We start from the raw sequence: 14,418 nt of genomic DNA on the forward strand, positions 1-14,418 counted from the left end.
ACACCTCATTTCCCACGATAACTCTTCGCACCTTTCCTCCAGGTCCAGAATCAATCTTTACACATCCCACACAGCTCAGCAGCAGTTACGGGAGTTCTGAGCCTTCATTCGCATCTTCCGACCCAACGCTGCACTGTTCTCTCCCCCAGTGCTCAAAAACCACAAAATACGCAGTTCGATTGTTACAGGGGAACAGGATAGGAAAACACGGAGATTCTGATATGTGCACTTTAACTTCAGAATTCTGCCTTCTACCCCTTCATTTGTGCATGACATGTTCAACTGAAACTTGGACAGATTGTGGCACTTGCTCAGCAGCCTACCTGTGAGCAGGAAAGGAAGGTCAGAACCCAGGTCTTCTGACTCCATCAATCATCCCCATACAGTATGTCAATAAAAGCCTCCCCGGAACTTTGTGGTTGTGTGAAAGCTAATTTTGAAGAGGAAAGGAACAGGGAGCTACACTCAGTATCTTGTAATAATCTATGTCTGTAACTGGATCACTGCTATACACCTAAAACTAACAAGATTGTACAGTAAATCAAGTATACTTAAAAACTAAAAATATATTTTTAAAAGGAATAATAGTAAAAGATAACTGGCATAATAGAATTGATAATAGAATCTCCTTTCCTAACCTACCAATATGCTATACAATTCTCTGGAAGCCATCCCCTTGTAACTATGGCACTAGCTCATTTACCTGTTACCATAATGTAAACAGAATGAAACAAGTCAGTTATATTTTATAGTAGCATGACCGGTTGAATAAAAGTATTTACCTGCTTAACAGCATTTCATTCGGGACAAACTGAAAATCTGGAAATGAGGCATCTAGTGAATTTTAGAATATTCCATCTAACAGGCCTTTATAAAAAATGAACAATACTTATTCCAAGTTCTGTACTGGTCTTGCAAGAGTATTTTTACATTTAAATTGACAGCACTTTCATTTTAATAATTAAAAAGAAAAAAAAAATGTTGCTGTGAGCAAGCTGTTCCCAAATTGTTTCCAGAATTTCAAAGTGTTATCAAAACAAGTAAGTTTCAATGAGACCAAGGTATAAAAAGGAAAGGGAGTGGGGACAAAAAAAGGAATGAAAAGGCTCCTATTTGTGCAAGTGTGCTTTAGCATCACAGGGAAAAAAGCAATTTCACTTTTGGAGACCATTTCAGAAAATGCTTATGTATATCTTATTTAATCCTGACAGCCCTGTTAGGTTGGTCACTTTAACAGCTCATGTAAGGTTAAAAGTTTGGCTCCAGTCTCCCACAAATAAGTGCCGAGGTGGAAGTCGAAGCCAAGTCTCCCAAGTGTCCAGAATCCCCAGGCTGTCCAGCTCCCTGGCCATTTCCATTTTTTGAGGCAATTAGTATTTTTTTTTTAAGTGAAAGTAAAGTGTTAGCCACTCAGTCGTGTCCGACTCTTTGTGCCCCAATGGACTGTAGCCTGCCAGGCTCCTCTGTCCATGGAATTCTCCAGGCAAGACTGGGTAGCCATTCCCTTCTCCAGGGGATCTTCCCAACCCAGGGATCAAACTCGTGTCTCCTGCACTGCAGGCAGATTCTTTACCATCTGAGCCACCAAGGAAACAGTAAAAAAAAAAAAAATCCATGTGTTACATATTTACATTTAAGAAGTTAATATTTAAAGCACAAAAATATCTACTAGTCTAAGATAACAGGCTATATATTCAGTCCACCATGACCTTTGTGGTTCTGTGTTAACATCTTTTTAATTCGGCGGCAACCTCATGTACAACCTGATTTGGAAAGGGCAGTCTACATTCTATCCCTTTGTGAAAGAGGGTGAAGCCCAGCACAAATGGCCTCCAGCTACCCCCACCGCAGCCCCGGAACTGCTAAATCACTAAAGCCCAGTGGACTACCACCACTGGCAAGAGCAGTGGGGACCACACTCGCTGTGGATCCTGGGTCCCAACCCTGAAACTCCATGGCAACAGCCCTCCTTTGCAGTAGAGGATTAAGTCAAACCCTCCGGATCAGACCATCCTACAAAGGGCATGTTAATTCACTTCAACATTTCGGGGAAGGCCTAGGCTACGGGCTTTTTACCTTCTCCTCAGATTCATCAATATCTTTAGTGCTCCGGGTCTGGAGGTCACTGGGACGTGTTTCTGGAGTTTCCAAATGAAAGAGAGGAAAGGGAACAGAGGGCACGCACAGCCCGACGGCACCGGCGAGAAGCAGAGCAGAATGGGGCCCCAGCTGCAAGATCTCGGGCGCGGACTCGGCGGGCCAGCAGTGCGCCCTAGGCGGGGAAAACTCAGGGCGCGGGAAATCGGAGGCCCCGCCCCGCGCCCTAGGCCCCGCCCCCGAAGGGCCGCCTGGGCTCCGCGGTTCTAGGGCCGCGGCCCCACCCACCTCCTTGGCAACCAAAGGGACGCTTTCTCCTTAGCAACCAGAGCGGCTCCCACCATGGCTGAAGAAGAGGAAAGTGCTGCCCCTGCGGAGAAAGCTATCCGGATCCAGAGGGTGTTTATAAACCTGCTGGACTCATACAGCAGCAGAAACATCGGAAAGGTAAGCGGCGGTGGGTCAAAGCTGAACCCCAGCCCCCAGCTCCCCCAGTCCCGGCTCCAGGCCCTCAAACCCGGTTGCACCTTAACCGCGGACTTTTTCAGGGTCTCCCCTAAGGGACCCTCCATCGTCCGAGACACAGGCAGTGCCCCGGCTCCCCAGTCCGCCTCCAGGCTAGACCAGCGCCCAACCTGGAAGACCAGGGTTTTGGAGATAGCCGGTCCAGTCCGGGTTTCTCCCTTGTTTAGGGGCGGAAACTGAAGCTCGGAAGGAGTTGGGGGCTTGCCCAAGGCTACTTAGCGAGCTGGGGGCTCAGGTCTCCGGCTTTTAACCAGGTTCTCTTTCCACTCCCGCTGAGGAGTGTCAAGCAGGAAAGTGACGAATAAAGTTCAAAACTAAATGCAGTAACAAAACATCAAAAAGATAGGGGTTGTGTTTGTTGTTCAGTTGATAAGTCATGTCCAGTTTTTTGCGACCCCATGGACTGTATAGCCCGCCAGGCTCCTCTGTCCATGGGATTTCCCTGGCATGAATACTGGAGTGGGTTGCCATTTGCTTCTACAGGGAATCTTCCCAATCCAGTGATGGGACCTACCTCTCCTGCATTGGCAGGCGGATGCTTTACCACTGAGCCACCAGAGAAGACGGTAGTGTGAAATTATATAGAGAAGATGTGTATGTGTGTGTGTGCGTGCTCAGTCGTGGCCAGCTGTCCATGGTCAGGGGCCCGCCAGCCTCCTTTGTCCATGGAATTTCCCAGGCAAGAAAACTGGTATGGGTTGCCATTTCCTATTGGAGATCAGATCAGATCAGATCAGATCAGTCGCTCAGTCGTGTCCGACTCTTTGCGACCCCATGAATCACAGCACGCCAGGCCTCCCTGTCCATCACCAACTCCCGGAGTTCACTCAGACTCACATCCATCGAGTCGGTGATGCCATCCAGCCATCTCATCCTCTGTCGTCCCCTTCTCCTCCTGCCCCCAATCCTTCCCAGCATCAGAGTCTTTTCCAATGAGTCAACTCTTTGCATGAGGTGGCCAAAGCACTGGAGTTTCAGCTTTAGCATCATTCCTTCCAAAGAAATCCCAGGGCTGATCTCCTTCAGAATGGACTGGTTGGATCTCCTTGCAGTCCAAGGGACTCTCAAGAGTCTTCTCCAACACCACAGTTCAAAAGCATCAATTCTTCGGCGCTCAGCCTTCTTCACAGTCCAACTCTCACATGGATATATGACCACAGGAAAAACCATAGCCTTGACTAGACGAACCTTTGTTGGCACAGTAATGTCTCTGCTTTTGAATATGCTATCTAGGTTGGTCATAACTTTCCTTCCAAGGAGTAAGCCTCTTCTATTTTCATGGCTGCAGTCACCATCTGTAGTGATTTTGGAGCCCAGAAAAATAGAGTCTGACACTGCTTCCACTGTTTCCCCATCTATTTCCCATGAAGTGGTGGGACCGGATGCCATGATCTTCGTTTTCTGAATGTTGAGCTTTAAGCCAACTTTTTCACTCTCCTCTTTCACTTTCATCAAGAGGCCTTTGAGTTCCTCTTCACTTTCTGCCATAAGGGTGGTGTCATCTGCATAGCTGAGGTTATTGATATTTCTCCCGGCAATCTTGATTCCAGTTTGTGTTTCTTCCAGTCCAGCGTTTCTCATGATGTACTCTGCATATAAGTTAAATAAACAGGGTTACAATATACAGCCTTGACGAACTCCTTTTCCTATTTGGAACCAGTCTGTTGTTCCATGTCCAGTTCTAACTGTTGCTTCCTGACCTGCATACAAATCACGACCCAGATAATCACAATGGTGTGACCACTGACCTAGAGCCAGACATCCTGGAATGTGAAGTCAAGTGGGCCTTAGAAAGCATCACTACGAACAAAGCTAGTGGAGATGATGGAATTCCAGTTGAACTATTCCAAATCCTGAAAGATGATGCTGTGAAAGTGCTGCACTCAATATGCCAGCAAATTTGGAAAACTCAGCAGTGGCCACAGGACTGGAAAAGGTCAGTTTTCATTCCAATCCCAAAGAAAGGCAATGCCAAAGAATGCTCAAACTACCGCACAATTGCACTCATCTCATACGCTAGTAAAGTAATGCTCAAAATTCTCCAAGCCAGGCTTCAGCAATATGTGAACCGTGAACTTCCTGATGTTCAAGCTGGTTTTAGAAAAGGCCGAGGAACCAGAGATCAAATTGCCAACATCCCCTGGATCATGGAAAAAGCAAGAGAGTTCCAGAAAGACATCTATTTCTGCTTTATTGACTATGCCAAAGCCTTTGACTGTGGATCACAATAAACTGTGGAAAATTCTGAAAGAGATGGGAATACCAGACCACCTGATCTGCCTATTGGAGAGGATCTTCCCAAATCAGGGATCAGACCCCGGTCTCCAGCAATTGGCAGGCACAATCTTTACCACTGTGCTACCTAGAAAGCCCAAAGAAGATAGATAGATAGATAATCTACATAGAGAAAACGTCTCAAAGGATACACAGGACATTTAACTATTATCACCTCTAGTGGTGGGATTCATTTATTCATTCAGTGCAGTTCAGTTCAGTCGCTCAGTCATGTCCGACTCTTTGCTACCCCATGAATCGCAGCACGCCAGGCCTCCCTGTCCATCACCAACTCCCGGAGTTCACTCAGACTCACGTCCATCGAGTCAGTGATGCCATCCAGCCATCTCATCCTCTGTCGTCCCCTTCTCCTCCTGCCCCCAATCCCTCCCAGCATCAGAGTCTTTTCCAATGAGTCAACTCTTTGCATGAGGCGGCCAAAGTACTGGAGTTTCAGCTTTAGCATCATTCCTTCCAAAGAACGAGGGGTATCTCCTCACCACTGCCCTTCCTGACCTTCAACGTGGGATGGCTGTGCTTTGCTGGAGCAGCCGTGAAGAGATACCCCATGCCCAAGGTAAGGGAAACCCAAGTAAGATGGTAGGTGTTGCAAGAGGGCATCAGAGGGCAAACACACTGAAACCATACTCACAGAAAACTAGTCAATCTAATAACACTAGGACCCCAGCCTTGTCTAACTCAATGAAACTAAGCCATGCCCATGGGGCAACCCAAGACGGGCGGGTCATGGTGGAGAGATCTGACAGAATGTGGTCCACTGGAGAAGGGAATGGCAAACCACTTCAGTATTCTTGCCTTGAGAACCCCATGAACAGTATGAAAAGGCAAAATGATAGGATACTGAAAGAGAAACTCCTCAGGTCAGTAGGTGCCCAATATGCTACTGGAGATCAGTGGAGAAATAACTCCAGAAAGAATGAAGGGATGGAGCCAAAGTAAAAAGAATACCCAGCTGTGGATGTGACTGGTGATAGAAGCAAGGTCCGATGCTGTAAAGAGCAATATTTCATAGGAACCTGGAATGTCAGGTCCATGAATCAAGGCAAATTGGAAGAGGTCAAACAAGAGATGGCAAGAGTGAATGTCGACATTCTAGGAATCAGCGAACTGAAATGGACTGGAATGGGTGAATTTAACTCAGATGACCATTATATCTCCCTCAGAAGAAATGGAGTAGCCATCATGGTCAACAAAAGAGTCTGAAATGCAGTACTTGGATGCAATCTCAAAAATGACAGAATGATCTCTGTTCGTTTCCAAGGCAAACCATTCAATATCACAGTAATCCAAGTCTATGCCCCAACCAGTAACGCTGAAGAAGCTGAAGTTGAACGGTTCTATGAAGACCTACAAGACCTTTTAGCACTAACACCCAAAAAAGATGTCCTTTTCATTATAGGGGACTGGAATGCAAAAGTAGGAAGCCAAGAAACACCTGGAGTAACAGGCAAATTTGGCCTCGGAATATGGAATGAAGCAGGACAAAGACTAATAGAGTTTTGCCAAGAAAAAGCACTGGTCATAACAAACACCCTCTTCCAACAACACAAGAGAAGACTCTACACATGAACATCAGCAGATGGTCAACACCGAAATCAGATTGATTATATTCTTTGCAGCCAAAGATGGAGAAGCTCTATACAGTCAGCAAAAACAAGACCAGGAGCTGACTGTGGCTCAGACCATGAACTCCTTATTGCCAAATTCAGACTGAAATTGAAGAAAGTAGGGAAAACCACTAGACCATTCAGATATGACCTAAATCAAATCCCTTATGATTATACAGTGGAAGTGAGAAATAGATTTAAGGGCCTAGATCTGATAGATAGAGTGCCTGATGCACTATGGAATGAGGTTCGTGACATTGTACAGGAGACAGGGATCAAGACCATCCCCATGGAAAAGAAATGCAAAAAAGCAAAATGGCTGTCTGGGGAGGCCTTACAAATAGCTGTGAAAGGAAGAGAAGCCAAAAGCAAAGGAGAAAAGGAAAGATATAAGCATCTGAATGCAGAGTTCCAAAGAATAGCAAGAAGAGATAAGAAAGCCTTCTTCAGTGATCAATGCAAAGAAATAGAGGAAAACAACAGAATGGGAAAGACTAGAGATCTCTTCAAGAAAATTAGAGATACCAAAGGAATATTTCATGCAAAGATGGGCTCAATAAAGGACAGAAATGGTATGGACCTAACAGAAGCAGAAGATATTAAGAAGAGATGGCAAGAATACACAGAAGAACTGTACAAAAAAGATCTTCATGACCCAGATAATCACGATGGTGTGATCACTGACCTAGAGCCAGACATCCTGGAATGTGAAGTCAAGTGGGCCTTAGAAAGCATCACTACGAACAAAGCTAGTGGAGGTGATGGAATTCCAGTTGAGCTATTCCAAATCCTGAAAGATGATGCTGTGAAAGTGCTGCACTCAATATGCCAGCAAATTTGGAAAACTCAGCAGTGGCCACAGGACTGGAAAAGGTCAGTTTTCATTCCAATCCCAAAGAAAGGCAATGCCAAAGAACGCTCAAACTACCGCACAATTGCACTCATCTCATACGCTAGTAAAGTAATGCTCAAAATTCTCCAAGCCAGGCTTCAGCAATATGTGAACCGTGAACTTCCTGATGTTCAAGCTGGTTTTAGAAAAGGCCGAGGAACCAGAGATCAAATTGCCAACATCCTCTGGATCGTGGAAAAAACAAGAGAGTTCCAGAAAGACATCTATTTCTGCTTTATTGACTATGCCAAAGCCTTTGACTGTGTGGATCACAATAAACTGTGGAAAATTCTGAAAGAGATGGGAATACCAGACCACCTGATCTGCCTCTTGAGAAATTTTTACACAGGTCAGGAAGCAACAGTTAGAACTGGACATGGAACAACAGACTGGTTCCAAATAGGAAAAGGAGTTCGTCAAGGCTGTATATTGTCACCCTGTTTATTTAACTTATATGCAGAGTACATCATGAGAAACGCTGGACTGGAAGAAGCACAAGCTGGAATCAAGATTGCCGGGAGAAATATCAATAACCTCAGCTATGCAGATGACACCACCCTTATGGCAGAAAGTGAAGAGGAACTCAAAGGCCTCTTGATGAGGGTGAAAGTGGAGAGTGAAACAGTTGACTTAAAGCTCAACATTCAGAAAATGAAGATCACGGCATCCGGTCCCACCACTTCATGGGAAATAGATGGGGAAACAGTGGAAACAGTGTCAGACTTTATTTTTTTGGGCTCCAAAATCACTGCAGATGGTGACTGCAGCCATAAAATTAAAAGACACTTACTCCTTGGAAGGAAAGTTATGACCAACCTAGATAGCATATTCAAAAGCAGAGACATTACTGTGCCAACAAAGGTTCGTCTAGTCAAGGCTATGGTTTTTCCTGTGGTCATATATCCATGTGAGAGTTGGACTGTGAAGAAGGCTGAGCGCCGAAGAATTGATGCTTTTGAACTGTGGTGTTGGAGAAGACTCTTGAGAGTCCCTTGGACTGCAAGGAGATCCAACCAGTCCATTCTGAAGGAGATCAGCCCTGGGATTTCTTTGGAAGGAATGATGCTAAAGCTGAAACTCCAGTGCTTTGGCCACCTCATGCAAAGAGTTGACTCATTGGAAAAGACTCTGATGCTGGGAAGGATTGGGGGCAGGAGGAGAAGGGGACGACAGAGGATGAGATGGCTGGATGGCATCACCGACTCGATGGATGTGAGTCTGAGTGAACTCCGGGAGTTGGTGATGGACAGGGAGGCCTGGCGTGCTGTGATTCATGGGGTAGCAAAGAGTCGGACACGACTGAGCGACTGATTTGATCTGATCTGATCTTCCAAAGAAATCCCAGTGCTGATCTCCTACAGAATGGACTGGTTGGATCCTTGCAGTCCAAGGGACTCTCAAGAGTCTTCTCCAACACCACAGTTCAAAAGCATCAATTCTTTGGCGCTCAGCTTTCTTCACAGTCCAACTCTCATGTCTATACATGACCACAGGAAAAACCATAGCCTTGACTAAACGGACCTTTGTTGGCAAAGTAATGTCTCTGCTTTTGAATATGCTATCTAGGTTGGTCATAACTTTCCTTCCAAGGAGTAAGCGTCTTTTAATTTCGTGGCTGCGGTCACCATCTGCAGTGATTTTGGAGCCCCAAAAAATAAAGTCCGACACTGTTTCCACTGTTTCCCCATCTATTTCCCATGAAGTGATGGGACCAGATGCCATGATCTTCATTTTCTGAATGTTGAGCTTTAAGCCAACTTTTTCACTCTCCACTTTCACTTTCATCAAGAGGCTTTTTAGTTCCTCTTCACTTTCTGCCATAAGGGTGGTGTCATCTGCATTTATTCATTACATCCTACTAAATGGCATTCACAGTTAATAAGACCCAACAAAGTTTTTGCCCTTGAGGCTCCTTCCTCTCTGGAATAAGATAGACAATAAATAATTTTTAACATAAACAAGATATTTCAATCCCTACTAAGTACTCTGCAGGAAAGAGAATAGACATTGTGGACTTATGGAGGAGAGGGTGGCTGCTTTAAATAGAGTTGCATGAAGGGCACTCTTGAGAGGTGACATTTAATCTGACATGTACAGAATGAAGGTCTAGCCTGAGGAACTAGCTCCCACAGGGCACAGCAAAGGTTGCAGAGGACAAAGTGGCGAGGCTGCAGTGAATCAGGGGCCCCAGGGGACAGCAGTCACCGTGTCTGGGACCCATGGGACTTTGGGGCCCATAAACATGTTTTAATTTCTCTTAAATTTGGAAGGAAGCAAAAAAAAAAAAATTGGAAGGAAGCAAATTTAAAATTTAGCAACAAAGATTGTGTGTGTTTATAGAAATACAGTCATAAAGTTTCATTTTTATTAATAATATATTTTATGGAGGAAAGTCAGAAGGTGGCCCTGCTCAGCAACTCAACAGTGCCTGACACAAAGCCAGCACTTCATCAGTATTTGCTGTGTAAATTCACAAAGTGTGTGTGCTTAGTCACGTCCAACTCTTCTGTGACCCTTTGGCCTATACCTGTCAGGCTCCTCTGTCCATGGGATTTTTCAGGCAAGAATACTAGAGTGGGTTGCCATTTCCTCCTCCAGGGGATCTTCCCATCCCAGGGATCAAACCAGGGTCTCCTGTGTCTCCTGCATTGCAGGCAGATCCTTTACCCACTGAGTCTCAGGGAAGCTCAATGAAGCAAGTGAAAATCACTGTCGTGTTCGACTCTTTGCGACCCCATGGACTATACAGTCCATGGAATTCTCCAGGCCAGAATACTGGAGTGGGTAGCCTTTCCCTTCTCCAGGGGATCTTCCCAACCCAGGGATTGAACCCAGGTCTCCCACACTGCAGGCAGATTCTTTACCAGCTGAGCCACCAGGGAAGCCCCAGTGAAGCAAAGTCAAGCATAAAGACTAAGATCTTGTGGGGCTTTTGTCAGGAATTTAGTTTATGTTCTAAATACAATGATAGCCACTGGAGTACTTAAAAATAGAGGTGACATGATTGAAATTAGGAGGGAGGGAGGGAAGAGAATTTAACCTTTTACTTTACCCCATTTTGATCACTGATTATTTTTTACAACAGCATATTTTTATAATAAAACTTTTAGTTTGTAGAGATTTTTACAAAAGCTGATCAATAACAGAATTTTCTGGTTATTCCTAAACAAAGCAGGACTTGACTTTCTCAAATTACAAGTAAATGCGTTGTCTGCACTAAGCAACATGGGAGTAGAAATATAAAGCGTTAAAAAAAAAAAAGCATGGAAACCATGTCTCCTGACGTCAGTTGGACCATGCACCCCAGCCCCTTCTCCAGTCTGCAAAGGGGCCGTGTGGCAACCGTGCAACTTTGAATATCGTATCAGAAGATCTGGCATAACCCCTCCCTCCCCATGCAATCTTGGGCAAATTGCTTACTGCTGGGCCTCAGTCTCCTCGTCTGTGAAATGGGATAATAAAATTGAAGATGTATGTTCGAGAGGTAAACAAAAATATATATGTCATATTTGGGAAAAATATATTCCAATAAGAGATTGAACCTGACATCTTGCCTACTAACTTGGACTGTTTTTGTTTTTTTTAATCAAAATAAGTGGGGAAGGACTTTTTGTTTCTTTGGTTTTGTAATGTTTTTACTCCCAAGAAGTAATATCATCATGATTATTTACATATGTTTAATCTAAGAATTGTATGTTTAATCTATAAATTAAAATTAGTTCTATTTATATATGAAACTCATGAACATTGCATAAACCACTCACAAAGATAGCTTTTATAAACACAAGAAAAGAAACTTTGCCAGCCTCCTTCTATTTCGTTATTCATAGCCACTGGCCACATGTGGTTGTTGGATGTTTACACGTATCTGTCTAAATGGATCTGTGCTGTAAGAGTAAAATACACATCAAATCTCAAATACTTACTGTGGGAAATAAAGAATATATAATATCTCAGTAATGTGTATATTGGTATGTTAAACTGATAATAACTTGGATACCTTGGGTTAAAACATACCTAAATTCTTTTAAAATTTAAGCATTACCTACATTCACCTGTTTCTTTTTATTTTTATTAATGTGGCTACTAGCAAATTTGAGTTCCCTAAGCAGATCCCATCACGTGTCTACATTTCTGTTAGACAAAACCATCATGGTGAATTTGGCCCAGCTCTGCCTTTTGCTAGTGCAGGATAATATCCTTAATGAGGGACTTTCCTGGTGGTCTGGTGGTTAAGACTCCGTGCTCCCAATGCAGGTTCCCTGGAGTTTATCCCTGGTCAGGGAACTAGATCCTGCATGCTGCAACTGAAGATCCTAACCCAGTCAAATAAACTTTAAAAAAATTTTAAATATGTCATTAATGAGCTCTTAAAGCTCTCTGAGCCTGAGTTCCCTGTCTATAAAATGGGGACTCATAATATAGTACCCGTTTCACTGTATTCTTGTGGGAATTAAACCAGTTTCAGTGAGATACCAGTGTCAAAAACTCTAGCTTTGCACAAGTGGAACCACTATCAAGCCCCAATAAAGGTCAGCTTTTAGAATCATCATTCATACTGGTTCCATTCTGAGCTGTTCTTAGTGTTCAGGAAATTTCTCTTTGTTGCAGTTTCTTTCTAACTGTGTCGTCGGGGCTTCACTTGAAGAAATTATGGAGGAGGAGGAAGAGGACGATGAAAATAAATCAGCGATGCCAGAAGCCTCCATGGCCAAACTGAAGGAAGGCACGTTCCAGATCGTGGGCACAGTTTCCAAGCTGGACGTCCCCCGACCCGAGTTTGCTGTGGAGACCTACTGTGTAAGTCCAGGGGGGCTGCTAAGAGGGGACAAAGGAAAGCACCACCCTCTGCTCAAATGCCATGACAATGTGTTTGCTTCTCATCTCCTCTCTCCTGCCAATGTGAGACCGTGAGACCGTGGGAAAGGTGGGAGTAGGTCTCCCTGTGATGGAGACTAACACCTCTCATCTCTCCACTTCAAAGGTTTGCCTGCAGGGACTTCCTGGTGGTCCAGTAGTTAAGACTCTCCGAGCTTCCTCTGCAGGAGGCACAGCTTCCATTCCTGGGCTGGCAAGCTGCAGGGAGCACCCCCTTCCTCCCCCCTCCTCCAGGAAAAAGCAGCAAAGAACTTAAATGATATAAATGAGATATTCTTAGAAGGTTAGAAGCTGTGGATCTCACTTGAACTTTCAGACTCATAAAATTCTCTATCCTGTGTTTAAAATGCATTCTGCCCTGCCTCACCCTAACATGACTCTGGACCATGAAGGGTGTTATTTGTGAAAGACACCTCCTTTGGTAATAAGCCACTGGAGAGCAACATACCATTACATTGCTGTCTTATTGACAAGTAGTGCTGCCTTCAAAAAACAGAGTCTATACAACCCTCATCCTGAGACATTTAAGTACCTCCAGGGAAGGCAGCCCTCCCAGGCTAACCTCTCCCATCACCCTGCCTGCCATTCTCCAGATCCTAAGGGACAGCTTTGCACATTCTGAGCCCTGGAATAGGCTTCCCACTTCCCTCCCTATATATCCTTCATGCTTTAACACAGAATGTTGTCTCCTCCAGGAAGCCCTTCATGATTCCCCACTCCTAGTATAGATTCTGAGCTCTTTGCCTGTCTAGATCCTTTTACACTTTTTACACCCCGTTGTTATTATGTGTCTATTGTGGATTACACTGACTGTGACTATCTGTTCCTTGAAAGTGGACACAGCGCCCCATTTATTCTCATGTGTATCCATGAATGGTGACAGACAGCAGTGGCCCTTAATAAGTACTCATAACTGAATGAATGCATCCCCTCCCACCAACTTTGGGAACTTCACCACTGACCCCTTTTTACCCTCTCTGGCTCTTTCTTTTTTAAAAGATTTATTTAGTTTATTTTTGGCCGTGGTGAGTCTTCCTTGCTAAGCACAGGCTTTCTCTAGTTGCAGCTCTCTCTAGTTGCTCAGGCTTCTCTTTGCAGTGGCTTCTCTTGTTGCAGAGCACAGGCTCTGGGTGTGCAGGCTGAGTAGTTGCGACTCTTGGGCTCTAGAGTGCTGGCTCAGTAGCCGTGATGCACAGACTTTGTTGCCCCGAGGCATGTGGGCTCTTCCTGGCCAGGGATCTAACCGGTGTCCCTTGCCTTGCAGAGCAGAGTCTGAAGCCCTGGACCACCAGGGAAGCCCTCTTCTATGTCTTCACTTGCCACTTCTTTCTTTCCACCTCCACATATGCTGACATCTTCCCACTGGGAAACATACACACACACCCCTCCTGCCTCTTTCTCTGCACTGGCCCTGCCACCACTGGACTTGGGAGAGGGCTCAGCACCCTCACAGGCCTCACTCCTGCACTCTCCAGCCCGCACCCCTTCACAGGAGGTATCCTGGCCATGGTCTCTCTTCCCCACTTCCCCGCAGCAGCACCTGGCTGACTGTCCACGTGCATCCGCTCCTTCTCTTTAAATGTTTTTTTCCAGAGCTCCCTCCCCTCTCCTAACAGGCATTCTTCCTAACTCTTATCCAGTCCTGTAGCTTCAGCTTCAAGACAATGCCTTTCTGATCCCTCCCCAGCCCTGCTGACTGAGCACACATCCAACTGCTTTGTAGCCCCTCCCCAGATGTCCGGCAGCACTTTTACATCATCATACCCAAAACGAAGTCTCTCACACTACTCAACAAAACCACTCTGCCCTGCTTTGTATTAGGGGCCTCGCTGTCTGTATCTGTTTGGACTATTTGGGGTTTCGAGTCATATTGGGAAAGGGGTGATGTAAACTGGCTTATTCATTAAGGACATTCATTAGCTTATGTAGCTGGTGGTCTCAAGGAAGAACCTGCTTCAGGCCTGGCATGATCCAGGGATGGTAGCCCCTTTTCAGCCCTTTCCTTGGCTCTGTCTTTCTCTGAGGGTGATTTCATTCCTCAGGTTGGCAGCAAGGCTACAGCATTCCAGGGTTCTGCTCACCTACACAGCCACACCCTGATGAAGAAAACTTTCAGAAGTTCTT

At 45.1% G+C, this 14,418-nt stretch overlaps 1 protein-coding gene across 4 annotated transcripts in view; it reads left to right on the plus strand.

Annotated features, from left to right (window-relative positions):
- Positions 1-2,439: 2,439 nt before the first annotated feature.
- The window catches only part of AK7 (adenylate kinase 7), a 69,968-nt gene continuing 57,989 nt past the window's right edge, over positions 2,440-14,418 (plus strand). For all 4 annotated transcript variants that reach the window (XM_055556214.1, XM_055556215.1, XM_055556218.1 and 1 more), the window contains exons 1-2: positions 2,440-2,544; positions 12,028-12,216. In XM_055556214.1, coding sequence (XP_055412189.1) covers positions 2,440-2,544; positions 12,028-12,216 — 294 coding nt within the window. The remainder of the gene's footprint in view (positions 2,545-12,027; positions 12,217-14,418) is intronic.

This window comes from Bubalus kerabau, chromosome 19 (assembly GCF_029407905.1).
Source record: "Bubalus kerabau isolate K-KA32 ecotype Philippines breed swamp buffalo chromosome 19, PCC_UOA_SB_1v2, whole genome shotgun sequence".
NCBI lineage: Eukaryota > Metazoa > Chordata > Mammalia > Artiodactyla > Bovidae > Bubalus > Bubalus kerabau.